Consider the following 17,112-nt stretch of genomic DNA (forward strand, 5'->3'; position numbering starts at 1 on the left):
CCTTATTTCTTATATTTTTTTGTAAACATGCAAATTTGACTGCCTGATCTTTGTATTATTCATGTTCAATAAACTCATAAATAAATACATAAATAAATAAATAAATAAATAATGTGTTTTTAAAGATATTGAACACGAAAAACACATTAAGACAAAATATTGCTTTCTTACTGCTGAAAATGGCTTAATGAGTCAAGTATCCCTTTTTTAAAAGTCCTTTGACTAAACAATTTCTCCAAACCTAGACAAGACAAAAAGTCTCCTAAATGACTTTTTATGGCTTCACACTGAATCTTAGATTCAAGTCAAATTGATCAATAGGAGGCAGCTGACTGACTGTTGTAACTAATAATTCCCCCTTTCCTAACCACCCTCAAATTTTTTTGCTCCATCGTCCCAAAAACGACAAATGTTTCTGTTACATTGCTCAACAGTATTACCGTCTTATTCTTATGGCATCCAACATCTCTCTGTTTCCTCTTTTGGCAACACTTGACTGTGAATGGATTGAGTCCATGTGCTAAACAAGTGAGGGCCTATTTACACTCAGTGAAAAGAGCGACTTCCTCCTACGCACATACTACAAAAATAAAAAAATAAAAAATACATCTAAGGACTCTTACTCAATACAAAAACAGTCCTTTTATGTGGATTTTATCCAATTAGTCACATATGTAACTCAATCGATTCTTTAGACTTTACTTCACACACTAACTGGCCAAAAGCAAGTCCAAATAATAACGAAACGTTTGCCAGAGGAGCTTAAAGCACGGCGGGAATCATCTGTGAAGTGAAGAACTCACACGCGGACTGAAATCAATGTGCGCCACAAATGGAATTATTCCGCTGAGACTGAAGTGACTGCCATCCCTCACAACTAGCTGATCTGATTACAGTGTTTTCTTCTTTTGCCACAAATCCAAATCTTTAATACCACCAGAGTCTTAAAACATCTCACTGGATTTGTTTGTGTCAGAAAAGGCAAAACAAAAGAATGACCTCTTTTGTAACTGACTGAAGCTCAGAATCTTCAAAACAACACCGGCATAGGAATCGTCCGGCTCATTGAGTTGGAGCACAATTTGGCATTTGAGAAGAAGAGAACATATAGCTGGACAGCTTTTAAAAGTCATGCGTGGGTGTTAAGTGAGAGAAGAGGAAGAGAAGTAGCAGCGCTGTCGACATTGCCGTGATAACATCTTGCCCATAGGCAAAGCAGAGGAACTCTGCTGCGCATCTCAGCGGGAAGACCACCTACACACTGTTGCCGCCTTGTGCCATGGCTGCGTCATCGGCTATAAATATGCCCAATCACAGAATATGCAGCATTTTGCACACAAACACTTTGTGGCAAAAATCCCAAAAATTATACAAAATACTTGTTCCAGAGTAACCAACCGGAGCACACCTCACGCTGACAGCCTGATTACAATTTAGGTTTCTTGCTGAGAATAAAACGCTAAGGTACACTAGAAAATACCAGTCCAATGCTCAGTCTTCTTCAAAAACTTGATATGAAAAAAAAAATTGATGAAGAAAGAGTTTTCTTTCTTTTCATATTTGGCTCGACTAGCGCAGTTCGCCATAATAGGATGGAATACAGCCGACTCCCAGCCAATTGAAGCGGCTCCTCTCATTCCCATTTAAAGTAGAAATTGACTCGCTGGGTTCAGAGGTATGAAATTGGAGCACACTTAGTGTTAATTTCGTCCACACAAATGGGAACATATAGCCATGCAATGAGGGTACGAACGATGGTGCAAGCCAAGCAGTTGGGGATTCAGTTGATTGCCCAAGGGTACTGGCACCACTGCAGCAGCCAATCTACTGTACTGTAAATCTAGATATTTTTAGTCTATAGTAAGACAGGCTTTAACAGTCAACTCATAACAGATTAAGCTATTGTGTTTTTTCTCTGCTAGTGCTGTTTATTCAATTACATGTAAACACGACCATTGCAGCCACAAAAATGTGCAGATAAAGTCATTATGTTTTGGTCAGATGTTCCTCACATAAATGCACGGTGTAATGCATTTTCTTCTTAACATTAAAGAAAATCCACCATAAACGGTTTCATATGATTTGAGACTGACCTGGATGTGGACATAAGAAACCCAAACCAAAAGATCCAGGTACAACCCGATGATAAATAATAATAACTGTAAGAGATGTTGTACCTTTGACCTTAAATTTACAGCATTTGAAAGCCAGAGCATCATCAAGCTGTCAGCGCAGAAACTTATCTTTGGTAGATTGAATCCAACTAGCGATATAGCTTGAATCTGAATTTAATTACTTTGTTTTAATGATAGTAACTCTGGATTGACAAAGTCTATTTTCGCCATGATTATAAAGTCCAGTAATGTTTCACAGCAGTAAAGTCAAATCATTAGCAATAGGTCTTACCTTCATAAAAGTCAGGTTGCTCCTCATGCATAGATGTATCTGTAATGGTGAGCAAAGGAAACAGTGTTAGGTTAGCATATGTAATCATATTTGGTGGCTGGATGCAAGTTGGATTCAGCAAAAAAAAATATTGCTTTTATGAAGGTCACTGACTTGATGAATGAACTGCAACTGTTGTTGCAGCTCAAAAGGGCTGTGATCGAAAACCACAAATATTTACACTGCGTTATGTTGCACTTTGTTACATTTTGCCATGTTATGTAATACTGCATCTAACATTGTATTGCATTGCTGCATTATGTTGCATTGTTACACTGTTATGTTATGTTGCTACGTCACATTGTTTTGTTACATTATGTTGTTATGTTACATTATGTTACATTACACTGCTACGTTATGATGTTACGTCACATTGTTTTGTTACATCGTCACATTATGTTGTTACATTACACTGTTGTGGCGGCCGTGGCTCAGGGTGTATAGACGGTCGTTCAGTAACCAGAAGGTCGGCTGTTCGATCCCCCGCTTTCCCCAAGTCACGTGTCGTTGTGTCCTTGGGCAAGGCACTTCACACACATTGCCTCCAGTGCTACCCACACTGGTGTATGGAAGGTGCGAATTGGTGGTTGTAGCGCACACTGGCAGCCACGCTTCTGTCAGCCTGCCCCAGAGTAGCTGTGGCTACTTAAGTAGCTTAACACTATCACAGTGTAAATGAGTGAGTGCATGATTAATGTATCCATTCCATTGTAAAGCGCTATATAAAAAAATCTGATGCATTACTTCTAAGTTATGTTGTTACATTACATTGTTATGTTATGTTGTTACATCACATTGTGTCTTTGTTTTTTTTACATTATTATATTATGTTGTTAAATTACACTGTTATGTTATGTTATGTCACATTGTTTTGTTACATAATGTTATATTACATTATCACATTATGTTGTTACATTACACTGTTACGTTTTGTTGTTACGTCCCATTGTTTTGTTACATTATGTTGTTACATTACACTGTTGCATTATGTTGTTACGTCCCATTATTTTGTTACCTAATGGTGTTTGTTACGTTACATTGTTCCGTTCTGTTATTACATTATGTTATGCTACGTTGTTTTGTTGCGATGTATTATATTACGCTGTGCTACATTACGTTGGGTTATGTTATTTTCTGACTATTATGTTACATTGTGTACGTTTGGTTGCGTTAAGTTGGGATAAGTTACATTATGTTGTGCTACGTTACGTTGTGTTACATTACCTTGGGTTATCTTACGTTGTGTTACATTACGTTACTGTAAATGACGTATATTTGTATATGATTAACATACGATTTTCAATGTGCAGTAGGCAAATAAGACTCACACACACATTAATGTCAAGCGAATCAATTAAAGGAGTTAATGTAATCAATAACATACATGTAATGCATGACAAGCTTTGCTATACGAGCTAGCACTAGTGTGGCTGTGTCAAACTATAGGTAACAATAGTTACCTATAACATTGCTGTGTGTGTGTGTGTGTTTGCTCGTCTTTTGTTTTTGTCGCCACACTGGCCATCGACCTTCATTCTTCATCCTCAAAGAAATGTCAAGGCAATCTTCTTGAGTTGCACTAACAACCCCGTCGGCTGCTGCCTCTTTTGATGCATCGGCGCTTTCGACTCTGTGCACTACTTTTTATGTGCATAGAAGAGAGGTCTATATGCTTCTATATAACCCGAACTAGCGCCGCAGTGGAAGAAAAAGCAAAATGGTTTATTTGAGGGAACTGTGATTTGAAACTGGAGACTCGTGAATATTCCTCCCTTTTTGTTGTTTATCCGAAATCAATAGGTTAGCTGCAAGTAATAGCTCAAGGTACACCGAGGAGGCTGTATCTTTTTCCAGACAGGTCATTTTCCTCACTCGATGTTTTATGCCCACTCTTGGCTTTGTTTCCAGCATGGATGATTGTGCCACACTTTACCAATAAGAAATGCTTTCACGTTATGAGTAGTGTACATATTTTAAGTTATGTAATCATCTAATCTAGTAAACATGGTAGATAATAGGGGCTCCAGGTGGCGGAGTGGTACCGTCACTTGCCTACGATGCAGGTTGGCGTGGGTTTGCTTTCCTGCCTAGGAGACCATGTTTGTATGTGTGCGTGTTTGTGAGAGTGTAGAACATGGTAGATAATAAGAGTCTCACAGGCAAAAAACAAAAATCTGCATATAATTGATGGCCAGTGAAATTCATGGGTGGGAAAACGAAATTTACCCCCCCACCGCCACCAAACAAAAAAAAATCTTAATAAAAAAGTTGCAATGGGCGAGTACTGATACCAGGTATTGGTGCAGATATCAGCCTTATTTAAGGTATTGGTAGTTTTAATGGCCGTTTTACAAACTAGAAATTAGAGGAATAGAAAATTGCCATTAATTTCATGCATTTTAAAGGAAAAATACTATATTGGGATTCATAGGTCTTTCTTTAAAATGATCATAATTTTTTTAGGTATCTGGTATCAGTCTAAAAAAAATCGAACATCTCTTTTTTTTACAATTTTTAATTAAACCGTGGGTCCTTGGACAAAAATAAAAATAAATAATTTTTGCAAAATCCTTAATTCTTTACATTCTACTTTATGAAGTATATGTTTTTAATACAGTACAGTGGTTTGTTTTGTGTTTTTTTTGTGTGTTTTTTTCTGTCTGGCTAGAACAGATAAACATCATTTAGATCAATTTCAATTGGGAAAATAGATTTTTCAATACAACTGATGTGAGTAACGAGTCCAACTGCGAAGTCTAGGTAGCACAGTAGCGGAGATGGGCCGGCTGCATGCCACTGACCTGCGGGGGAGCCAAATAGCAGCAGAAGGAGATAGAGGTGCAGGTTGAGGTTTGGCATGATGTTCACGTGACAACCGCCGGGCGGAGGGGCTTCAGCTAGACGCTCAGCCGATGGAACATTAGCAGGACTGCCTGGTTCTCCTGAATGAGACACGAGAGATCAGTTATCAATATCCGAAAAGGATCATTCGCTACGTGCAAATATCATGACAGGATGGTATACGATATGATAAGACATTGTTACGTATATAGACATAGAAGCGATTGTGGGGCGCAGACATGTACCACACCACACTTTGACAATCAATTCCATTCAAACCCAAAAACGTATAAATACGTTTTAATACTTTGTCCTGCACTCCCCAAAATGTATGTATACGTTTTTTTTTTTAATGTTTTAAATGTTTTTTGATACAGCTTCTGACCTAAAGAGTAAAACAACGGTAGTTATTACAAAAAACGGCCAGCATGTGGAAGAAGAGTATAAGAGATCAGCTAGGGCCATGTTGCAACAAGCTCTTTTTCCCAGTGTTTTCAACAGGTTTGTAAATAATAATGAAACTTAGCTATATTCTAATGCTAATTGCTGCAAAATGGAAACAGATAGATGATGAAAGAAGAGACCCTAATCTTTCTTTTGGTAGGTTCCATGTTTTTATAGCAATAGAAAATAATATTCTGTGGGCCTTGCAAAATCAGTCAAAATCCAGTAAAACAACCGGGAGCGAAGAGGGTTGCTTCAGTGAAAATGGCTGGGAGTGAATGAGTTAATGATAATTTGATTTTGTCTAGCTTCTTCCATTTACCAAGTCATGATGTCACACAACTATCAAACGTGCCCCGTTGTCGCCACCCTTTCCTTCACGCTAAGTCACTCGCATCTTTACGCTAACTGCTTCCTGTCAGCCTCCGGGGCTCAAACCAATTGATGGACACGTGGACCCTGGCCAAAACAAACCGCCAGTGCCGGTTCAACTGAGCAGACATCCCGCCGCTCCCCCAAGACATTAAACGCCACACAAATAACCAGCAGTCAGCCAGGCAGCACCTCAACCGCACACACACGCTAACCGAATATGAAAAGCAACAGCTGTCTGAGCGTCAAGGCCGCAAGCGCTCGCAGAGACAATGGGAAGGATAATTAGGATTTCATAATGGCTGAATTAAATTCTTGTGCCTGCTACAATGACATTGATACCAGGAATGACACCAGGAATGATCTGTCTTATTATAGGTTGTGTAAAATGGCATTGTGAGTTGAGGTACTTTTTAAGTCGTCATCGTATAGTGTATGTAGAAGCTGTATGACCTCATTGAGCATCGGTTCAACACAAGCAGGCCTGTCCAATTGGTGTACCGCCGGGTGTTGATTACGCTGTCGAATTGGACACAAGGCAGACGCTATCGATTCTTTGCGCAGGGCCTGATGTGTCAGCCCACTGTGAAGAAGTGTGACAGCACAAAAAGATTGAGATCGCAGCGCTCCCCGGACAAAGACAAATGGAGTCCTTTTTACAGCCGCTGAATAATGATGCGCTATTCCAAAAAGAGTCTCAATATGAGACACAATAATGAAGCAGAAAACTTGCTCACTACCACAGCAGAGAGCAATGAGGACAAGTGGTTGAAAAATGTACTGATGTTTACTTCATCTCTCTTTATATCTGTATATACACAATCGAACATTGATTTCACAGACCCCAATTTAATGTTTTTTTAATTTAACAGACCCAGTTCACTCAAAACACCCCTTTGTACAGTAGATGCCAAAAATGCTATTTTGGGTACAGTTTTTTTGTTAAGTCCTTTTCTATGGCATCCAAAGGTAACAGAGATGAAAAAGGAAGTGCGCTATCTGCTAAGCACTCAGTGGGGTAAGTTTGGATACACTAATATTTTGAAGCCTTTTCATATGAACTCATTCACTCCTAGCCATTTGCACTGAAGCAACCCCCTTCGCTCATGGCTGTTTTACTGGATTTTGACTGATTTTGCAAGGCCCACAGAATATTGTGTTCCATTACTATAAAAACATGGAACCTACCAAAAGAAAGATTAGAGTCTCTTCTTTCATCAGAAAAAAAAGTACATTTGTATCTGTTTCCATTTTGCCGCAATTAGCATTAGAATATAGCTCATTATTCACATTCCTGGTGAAAACACTAACACAAAGAGCTTGTTGCAACATGGCCCTGGCTGATCTCTTATACCCTGCTGCCGCCTGCTGGTCGTTTTTTTTCTTAAATAACTACCATTGTTTTAAGCCGCCTCTTCATGTCAGAAGCTGCATCAAAGCCTTCTGCTCTTGCATGAATCAAAAACTGTGTAAATGTTTTGGGGAATGAAGGACAAAAAGCATTTGAAAAAAAAAACATGTTTACATGTTTTGGGGTTTGAATGAGTTAATTTACAATAATTTTGTATCGTACGTGGCATTTTTAAGTTATGAAAAAAAGTACAGTACTTGAATTTAACAGACAATCTTTAACGGATGACCAGAGGGTAAGTCCCGCGTATTCCTCATGGTGACCACACATGTAGAATGAAGACAAAAAGTGTTTGGCATAAAACTCATGTGACCGCTCATCCTCTCCAAAGTGTTCAACTGCTTGGGTAGAGAGCGGCCGGCGTCTCCTAGCAACACCATCCAAAAAGGAGCAATTTTGTGTGCTGCGGTACGATGGCAATGCAACTATGCAAACAGTCATTTACAGCCCGATGACTTGCCGCCGCTCGTCTATTCACCACGTCCTTCTTTTTGAAGTCTTGCAAAGCTGTTGTGTATATCATGACCCTTCCTCGTTCATTTCCTTCCTCTCCTCAGCTCGTCTGGCTGTTGAAAACAAATCGTGTCCCGTGCGTGAATCATTCTTGACGGTAATAGATGCACTTAAGAGATGGGGGGACATGACAGGCAGTCTCGTTTTAACGTTGGGGGCGCGCGGTGAGGGAGCGCCAAATGCCATCCATCACATTAGGAGCTGCCAGCCACTGGATACAGTAGAAGAAGGGAAGCAGCATGCTCTTATAATCAGTATTAATTTAATAGCGGGCCTTCTATCTCGAAGCTCACCCTCCCGTCGTCACGCTAACTCAACGGGCCTAGATGTGACAGCAACCTCAAACGTCACCATTTTTACACCCCCATATATCACACCGAGGGCTATGCCAGAGTTATTTACCGATTCAAGTGATTTTTTTTTCCCCCCGCAGTCGCCTCCGCCTCCAGCTTTAGTCTGCTCGCATCATTTCAATCAATTCCCCTTTCAGTGCTTGTAGAATTCCCAACCTGATTGCGCCCGGATTAGAAGTCATATAACATCAAGAGGCGGCTGCCGGGGGGCGAATTCCGGGATTCTGAAGCATCCCTCCACTGACCACTGCTGTCATTTGCACTTGTTATCATGACCCCATAACCTCCTTATGTTGCCAGGCGAACAGGACCGCCCTCCTCCTATGATAATAGGGTGTAGTTATAACCATTCTTTATCAGCTAAGCAGATCCAGCAAATGGAAGGGGGATGGGCAAGCGTTTGGAGGGTTCAGGCTTCAAAAACAAGACATTCCGACGACCCCCAACACCCCATCGAGTTTCACACACAATCAACAGCCGCAATCATTAACATCAGATTTGCGGTAATCCTCACAAGAAGAAGAAGAAGCCAAGATGGGGTTAAGGCTAGATTGGTCCTAATCAGTCGGAGAAGGGAAGATGTGCACTGCTCAAAGCAGTGGGTGTCCAAACAGCTGCCTGGGGGCCATTTGCGGCCCACTGTACGTTTTTTTAGTGAACCACTAATAAAATTACCAATTGCCCTGGCCCGTATCATTTGCCTGCACTGCTAACTTTCTATACTTTATGGCAAAACAGGAAATTTGTACGCATCCTTAATTTCCTTGTTTACCACCAGTCACACATAATTTGTCAGAACATGCTGCGGGATCACGATTGTTGCTCCACTTTCTGCTCCGAATCATAAGCCATCTTAGGACTGATTGCTCTTGTTCTGGTTCTGAGAGCGGCTATGTGATTCTGCTTAGGGATGGGAAATGTTCATTTGATTCCAAGGAATCGTTTCAGATATCAACCGGATGACCAGGTCACGTGAGGTGCAGAATTTGGACCCAAAAGCAGACAGAAGTTGAAAAACAACAAAATAACTTCACTAAGAAACTTTCACCAAGAAACTTCAGAGTACTGACAAATAAAGGAACCGCAACGTAACTACCACTAAGCAACTCCCGCTAGGGCCTTGCTCATTTTATATGCCAGAATAAAAACAAAATACGAGTGATAAATGTAAATACAGGACCGAGCCACTACAGCATAGCAACTGACAACATCATCACAAGGAACAGAGCATCTGTATAGTAAAGTAACTGACATCATCATCACAGGGGATATAGCAACTGCATAGTAACTGAAACATTGTCACAGGGGACATGCCTGCATAGTAACTGAAAACATAATCACAAGGGGCATGGCTACTGCATGGCAACCGACATCATCATCACAAGGGACATCGCAACTATGGTAACTGACAACACCACAAGGGTCATAGCAACCGTATAATAATGGATGACATATCCTCACAAGGTACATAACAACTAAATAGTAACTGACAATATCACAAGGGTCATAGTAATTGAATAATAACTGACATCATCACCACCACAAGGGACACCACCCTAACAAGGGATATTGCAAGTGCATAGTAACTGACAACATCATCACCACAGGTAACAAATACAGGACCATAACAACACAATGACCCCCAAAATAGTCACAACAGAACATTTGATTGTTGGCCCTGGTGGTTTTCCACCTCTCTCTTTAACACGCCTCACTTTACAGGATAATTGATCAGCATAATCTATAGACAGTAAATAAATCAGGCCTTTAACGACTTTGATCGGAAGGTGCGGGGGAAAAAATGCTGAAATTCAGCCCGATGATATTAGACAGCTACCTTATTCTGTTTACATTTGAGCTACACAGATACAGCATTTCTTCTTGAAGACATGTTTTCTGAGCCTTTTGATTGAAAATCAAGGGATTGGATTATGCTACATCGGGCACTGGCAAACGGATCAATCAATAGCCTTTACTAGAAACCGGCTCATCCCGTCTGCTCACTCCAGATACCCGATAGGTATTTCGCGCTGCATTGGATCTTATTTTTACCACCAAGTAGCGACCAATGCGCGAAAGTCTCACTCGTGAATTATTGATGGCAAAAAGTATTGATTGAGTCTTCTGCAGTCTGTCAGGAGAATACGAGTGGAACGTCATATCAGATTTAGTATCAACTGACTAGGTGACAACAGGACTAGACGGAATGTACTGCAGTGCAATTTGGGAGGCAGTTGCCGGTGATGACCTCAGGCAAGGAAAATCTCACCCGTGTATGTTTTTAGCAGGATTACTCAAAAATGAGTCCGTGGATTTCTACAAAACTGTGTTAAAGAATGGCGTACAGACCATGGAATAAGTCATCATTTGGATGTGGATCCTGATATAGATCCAGATCCAGGATTAGTGCTTTACTTTAATGTGATCTGTCATAATGCATATCCCAATTGTGCCACCTGGAAGCAAAAACAAAAATAATTCACTTGAACCATGCTATGTAAATCCAACCTGAATTGGATTTAAAATGCTTTTTCGAGGTTTTAGTCATACGTGACAGGATATTGCGAGCCGTGACATTTCTGTCCATCAATTCCTCTGTCAAGATCATCATTAAGTCTCAAATGCGTTCAAAAGACGCTTCAGCCGTCACGTGGCGTCACACATGGCAAACTATGTCATGCAGGCAAAGGTCGCGATGGGAAATGTGCACTCTATTACACAGAGTACTCGACTTAATTGCTTCATGCCACATCTGCTCAATGAAGATATGGGATGAAATGTTTTAGGAGAGACATATTTAATAAGACCCCCCACCTCACCACCACTCAGTCACAGCGGTGTCATATCTAGATGACAGACTGGGTGGGATGAGCTCACACTTTGCAATTATCTGGAATCCATACTGATTCAGTCAAGTTCAGGATTACCCAGGGGAGTCCAAAAATAAGGCCCAGGCGCTATTTGTGGTCCACCGTCCATTTTTATTTTTTTTTTTACTAATCAGTCAAATGGTCAATTTAATCTGACATATTAGCTTTTAAAAATTGGCAGATTATTTTTTTCTCACATTAACACATTACAACATTAGACAAAGATGACGATGATGATGCTGATGAGTCAAACATTACCTCCCGCCACACACACACACAAAACAAAACGGCCCAAAAAATCAGCTGATTTCTGCAATTTTTTCTCTCTGTTGTAAAGTGAAACAAATACTGAAGAATAAAATATTGTAAAACAGTCAATATTCGGCCTATAATTTCTATCTTTATTGTTGTACACATTAAAGAACCAAATAAAAAGTTATTTTATTCTTTTTTTTTTTTTTTAATGAATCGACCAGTTAATCTGTTATCGTAATTTTATTTTGCCAAATAACAGGATTGGCATTGGCCTAAAAAAAAAATAAAAAATCCAGATCTGAAACAAGTGAAATAGAGTAAAGTACTTGATGGATTGGTTTTAGCGTGTTAAATGAAATAAAGTCTTCAAACGTCATAGTCAGACGGTGGATTATTTTATTTATTTTATTATTGTATTTTATTTTATCTTATTTATAGTGTTGTTGTTTTTTTTAATTGGTTTTACTGTCTGCTGTTTTTTTTTTTTTAAATACATTGTTTTTGCTGTTGGGATTTATAATATACCCACTGTAGCACTTTTGAGGTTTGATGTCAAATGTAAAGTGCTTTCCAAATAAAATTTATTATTATTATTATTATTATTATTAGTTGCCAAAGCATCCTTAAACTTTTCTGTATGCGGCGCTCGGTTTACACCCCCCTCGGTCTGTCCAAAGGTATTCCCCCATGATTGGATTAAACGCATTTGGCCAGATTAACAAATGTTGACAAAAAGTGCCCATCAAAACAAGCCGTGTGTTTAATTGCATTACGGTGACGACGATGTCAGCACACTTGAGCGCGAAGCAAAGCAAGGCAATGAGGTCACAAAGTGTCCTGTGCTTACCTTGCAGTGAAGAACTGCCAAGCGAGATGAGCTACTTAGCAGCCCCCTGTCCCCGTCGACCCCTCCTCCCAACATGCCTACCCCTGCCAAGTGTCCTAAATACTGAGCTCCATTGTGTGTCCCAATGAGATGCCGCTGGATGGAGGCTCCCTCTCCGAGGTGCATGCACAAGGGATGCAAGGGAAGGAGGGAGGTGTCGATACTGTGGGGAAATAAAGAGAGGCTAATTCCCCGAGTAGGACAGAGGGAGTCATGCAAATGGGATGCAATTGAAGACGCCCTCCTCAGTCAGGGGTCTTCTTTCCTGCTTGTCCGTGGCCAGGCTGCTGTTTAATCTTTTAAGCCCTCTTGTCCCACCAACACACACACACAGAAACACACAAGTCGTCATAAGACGTCTTTGCCCCCCGTGCCTCCCCCTTCTAATACACCCAGCAGCGGTCCAGACATATGATCAGCATTTTCTTCACATCGACTTCACTCACTCTTCTTGTGTTTGCTTTTGTTCATATATAAAGATGTTGTTGTGTCTAACAGACAAAATGTTCTCATGATAACTTAATAGCATTTGTGTGAAGTGCTAGCACACACAGCCCATTTGTTTGCCAATTGCCAGTTTCTGCTAGCGTGTTATTTAGGCTAGTAAGCTAGCAGCTAGTATTATTGATGAGCCTCATGTGAAGGTGGATTGTTTGATTTCAATTCTTTAATTGCTCATGGTGCTGTTTTTGATCAACTTTGTGATTTATTATGTAACTTTGCGACTTCCTGCTCCTGCTAGCTTTCCTTGTCCTTTCTCGTGCGTGTGGGGCGGGGAGCTTTTTGCCTCTCGTTCCTAAGGTACGATAGTAAGTGTGACTAACATGACAATATGGCTGTTGAAAGTTGGAGTAGTGGTTAGCACTTCTGCCTCAAAGTCAAGAGGTCCTCAGTAGAATCTGTGTTGTTTAATGCTCTTGTGGGTTTTCGCTAGTTAGAATTCCTCACACATTCAAAACACGGTTTACGCCACTTTTGCCTGAAGTCAGCTGAGGTAGTAATGTCGCTCCGTGCCTATTGCTTTTCTATAAATGTGACGCATACATGCTCATTTGATTTCATTCTGAATCTTGATGAATGCTGCTTTTTTTTTCATTGCGCTTGTTTGAGCAACCAAGGCAGCCATGAAATATTGATTGTTGAACGTGTTGTAGTTTCTTCTCTCGCTACTGTGCCTAATGTATTTAATTCATATCAAGCCTTTGCCCTATATGCTCATTGTAGCCTATGGAGAAGAAATAGAAGTTGCATTTTGACCCCCGTATGTGCATTGTTCACTCATGTATGTTGTGACATAATTTGAGTGTTTTTCATGTCATCATAATTCTATATTACTGACATTGTGTGGTTGAATAATGAGAATTGGGGCTTTCTTTTTGTATGCTCGGAGGGATTTATGCAAGAAGAAGGCCCTTGCGTGTGCACAAGGTTTGTAGATTAGTAGGTCAGGGCAAATTAAGCAAATGAGCTAAATGTAGGGTTGACTAAATGGTGTTGAAAGAATTTGATCATAGTGATTTTGGCCTGGATGTTCTTGATTTAGTACACTGTATACATAAGTAGTCTCCCTGATCGTTCAAATCCTCGCTTCTACCCTTATTTAGAGCGCTAATAAATTCTGCATAATTCAACTCGTGCACTTGACATTAAGGAGCAAGTATGAGTTGAATAAGTCTGGAATAATCGAACTACTGAATGCAGTATTTGACCTATCATAGGTTCATGATTGTGTACCTGCTGGACGCATGGAGTTGATGTTTTATGATCCTCACCGCTATTTTGTGTCATCTTTATGCGATTACAAACCACTTATTTGTAGATTTTTACGAAGCTTCACTGTATAATTTTTAGATCGCAATCTTCCTAAAGAGTCTTTTGCGGATGATAACACACGAAGGCAGCACAATAGTCGAGTCTTTAGCTTTTTCTGCCTCACAGTTGAAAGGTCACAGTTCGAATCTCGGCTGTGATCTCCTATGCCAGCTGTTCATCAATACCGAGCGCAGGCTGTCTTTCATTCCTCCAAACCACTTAATACTTCTCCTAATCACTGCCGACTAAAGCTTCGTGGGCAGGTTGAGGTCAAATTGATGTCTTTGTCTTTTGGCTGCTTACTGGGATTCCAATCTTCTGCTCAGCCTCGCCACAGTTAAAAGGGAGGGAAGCAATTTCCTTTTGAACCTTACACCTAAAAACCTTATAAATTGGATTCAAGTGACACAATTCCAATTTTTTTTTTGCACTCAGGGTAAAGACAGAAAAAACTCATAGGATTGGATATCTTCAAATCGGATTTAGGCCTCTTCCAAATGTGGATCAAAATCGGATGTCTATTGATTAACTCTTTGACTGCCAGACGTTTTCAGAAAAGGGATGCCATGGGTGCCAGCCGATTTAAGCATTTTTGACTGATCTTTCAAGGTCCACAGAAAATTATGTGTTTGGACTATGGAAACACACATACTACCAAATGAAAGATTGGACTCTCATCTTTCATCAGAAAAAAAAGTTTGTTTCTACCTTATTCCGTTTTTCAGTAATCAACAATAGAAAATGGTTAGTTTCACCTCTGTTTTGAAAAAAAAACGTATTTTAACGTCTTTGGCACTCCTCCATAGGATTTTACTAAACGTTATTTAACATTTTTGGCAGTCAAAGAGTTATCTGCCAAATCGAGTGAAGCCTGAATATGCAAATCAAATAAACAGTATGTATAGATTGGTGCCGTACGTACACCTGCGGCTGCCCAACTAACACAAAAAACACATAAATTAAATCTGAACTACAGCCGACAATTAAAATGGTTGAAACATACTACATTAGAGGTCTGCTCATTAAATAAGCAAAATATTTCTAGTGTGGAAGTTGCCCTCATTTAAATCAATTGCAGGAAGAGACAACCTAGGATAACCAAACTGTATGTATTTTGTGTTATTGTTTATTTCCTTGTTACCGCTGCCCAGTGTTCACACTTGTGAAGTTACTGTATTTATGTTCAATTTGTATGTTTGCCTAAACATAGCCATATCAGATATGTGTCGTGTACAAAACAAGCTAATTTATCCATGTTGAGCAGGTGGATCATCTATATTCACTGACCTGTTCTTACACATCAGCGCACATTAAAGTGGGACACAGTTTAGGAGTGCACTTAAATCTTAAATCATCATCCCATTTGTATTTAGTTGGTAAACATTCAAATGAAAGAGACCTATTTCTATACACTCTACAGTTATATTATACACATTTGAACACATTGTGGTTTAGATTAGATTGCCCAAGTATACAGTACATGAAAATCCTGCTAAATCTGCACAAGAACAAGCTCTATACTGTTACTAGCTCAATCTCTATACTGTACATTTGTACATGCCTGGGTTTTGAACCAAAGAAAGGAAATCCAACAGCGGCTGATAAAAGATGCAGTAAGCCTGCAAGTTCTGATCTTTTCTTTTTGGAAACGACTTCACAAGAGTGCATATAAATATGTATCTTTTCTCCCTTCATATTTCGTCAGACACACAACAGCACACCAAGTGTGTGATGGTAGGGGGTGTGAAAGCAGGGCACAGCAGATTTCAGACTTAGCACACATGACTTGGCGTCGCAATGAACGTGTCTGTTAAATCACCAGACTTAAATTAATAAAAGGAATGTGAAATGCACCTTTTTAGTGGAGGCCCATTTGCGCGATTATAGGGCGGATGGTTTTTCAATTTCACTGTGATCAAACACAAATTGGAACAAGTTCAAGAATGAATGCGAGAAAAACAAGGAAAACTGCTTATTTATTCATGCTGCATGATGCCTATTGTGCATAACACAGTCACAGGAATGTACAATCTTCATTCTAGTTACTTGGGTGAGGTAAAAAAAAATCTATTTAAGACTTAATTATTTTTAATTTTAGTATCTTAACTTTCATCCCAGTATAAAATAAAAGTGTTGATGTGTATTTGTACTAATAATTTAAAAAAAAGTCTTAGAAGGGGTACATACATTTTCACAAATAGTCAGAAAGAAAAATATGTATTTAAATTTCACACTTGATGGGTGGGCTGCTACCCAAGCCATCAAAAAGTTTGTGTTAATTTTTAGCCAGGTTGGTCCCATAGAATTTAAGAACCTCTTTTTCAAGACGGATGTGGCCAAGACAGGAAGCAGCAAAAATAAATGGTAAATAAAAGTGGACCTAGCGCAGAACCCTGTGGCACACCCTTGTGAACAGATATGTCAGAGCATACTCCATGAATTTAAATGGACAATGACTAATGGCTAAGATGCAACGGCTTCTTCTGAGAGCCCAGAACTCAGAAGTTTAAGTTTTAAAACAACATGGTTGAAGTTAAGTTTCCATAATACAGGATATACCTTTTATCTTTAACGTTGAAGGTGACGGACGTAGCAAGCAAGTGGCATTCATGTAATTTGGTGACACTACTGTAGCGGCAAAGTTTTGCCGACACAAATCAGCATTTTAGATAGCTGACCGATAGAATCACTCTGTAACATTTAGGTTATATATTTTATGTTCGTTATCTCTTTTATGTCCGCTTTTGGACCCTTGCCTGCTGGCAAAATCCCGTCGGAGTCACCAGTTGTAAGAAATGAGCAAGTCAAGAGCCGGAACGTCCTTTTATATAACCATACATAAAAGAGAAAGCGAAGTTAAAAGAGGAAAGGGTCCGAAACCAGGCATAAAAGAGAAAACAAACATAAAAG

At 39.7% G+C, this 17,112-nt stretch overlaps 1 protein-coding gene across 5 annotated transcripts in view; it reads right to left on the reverse strand.

Moving 5' to 3' along the window:
- cntn1a (contactin 1a) overlaps positions 1–17,112 on the reverse strand; it is a 65,347-nt gene that overhangs the window by 28,277 nt on the left and 19,958 nt on the right. For 4 of the 5 annotated variants that reach the window (XM_077568323.1, XM_077568326.1, XM_077568322.1 and 1 more), the window contains exons 2-3: positions 5,247–5,387; positions 2,407–2,445 (exon numbers count right to left, since the gene is read on the reverse strand). In XM_077568323.1, coding sequence (XP_077424449.1) covers positions 2,407–2,445; positions 5,247–5,304 — 97 coding nt within the window. In that variant the 5' untranslated portion in view covers positions 5,305–5,387. Of the gene's footprint in view, positions 1–2,406; positions 2,446–5,246; positions 5,388–12,351; positions 12,504–17,112 lie in introns of those variants that run through there. The other variant, XM_077568324.1, reaches the window with a different exon arrangement.

Source organism: Vanacampus margaritifer, chromosome 6 (assembly GCF_051991255.1).
Source record: "Vanacampus margaritifer isolate UIUO_Vmar chromosome 6, RoL_Vmar_1.0, whole genome shotgun sequence".
NCBI classification, from domain to species: domain Eukaryota; kingdom Metazoa; phylum Chordata; class Actinopteri; order Syngnathiformes; family Syngnathidae; genus Vanacampus; species Vanacampus margaritifer.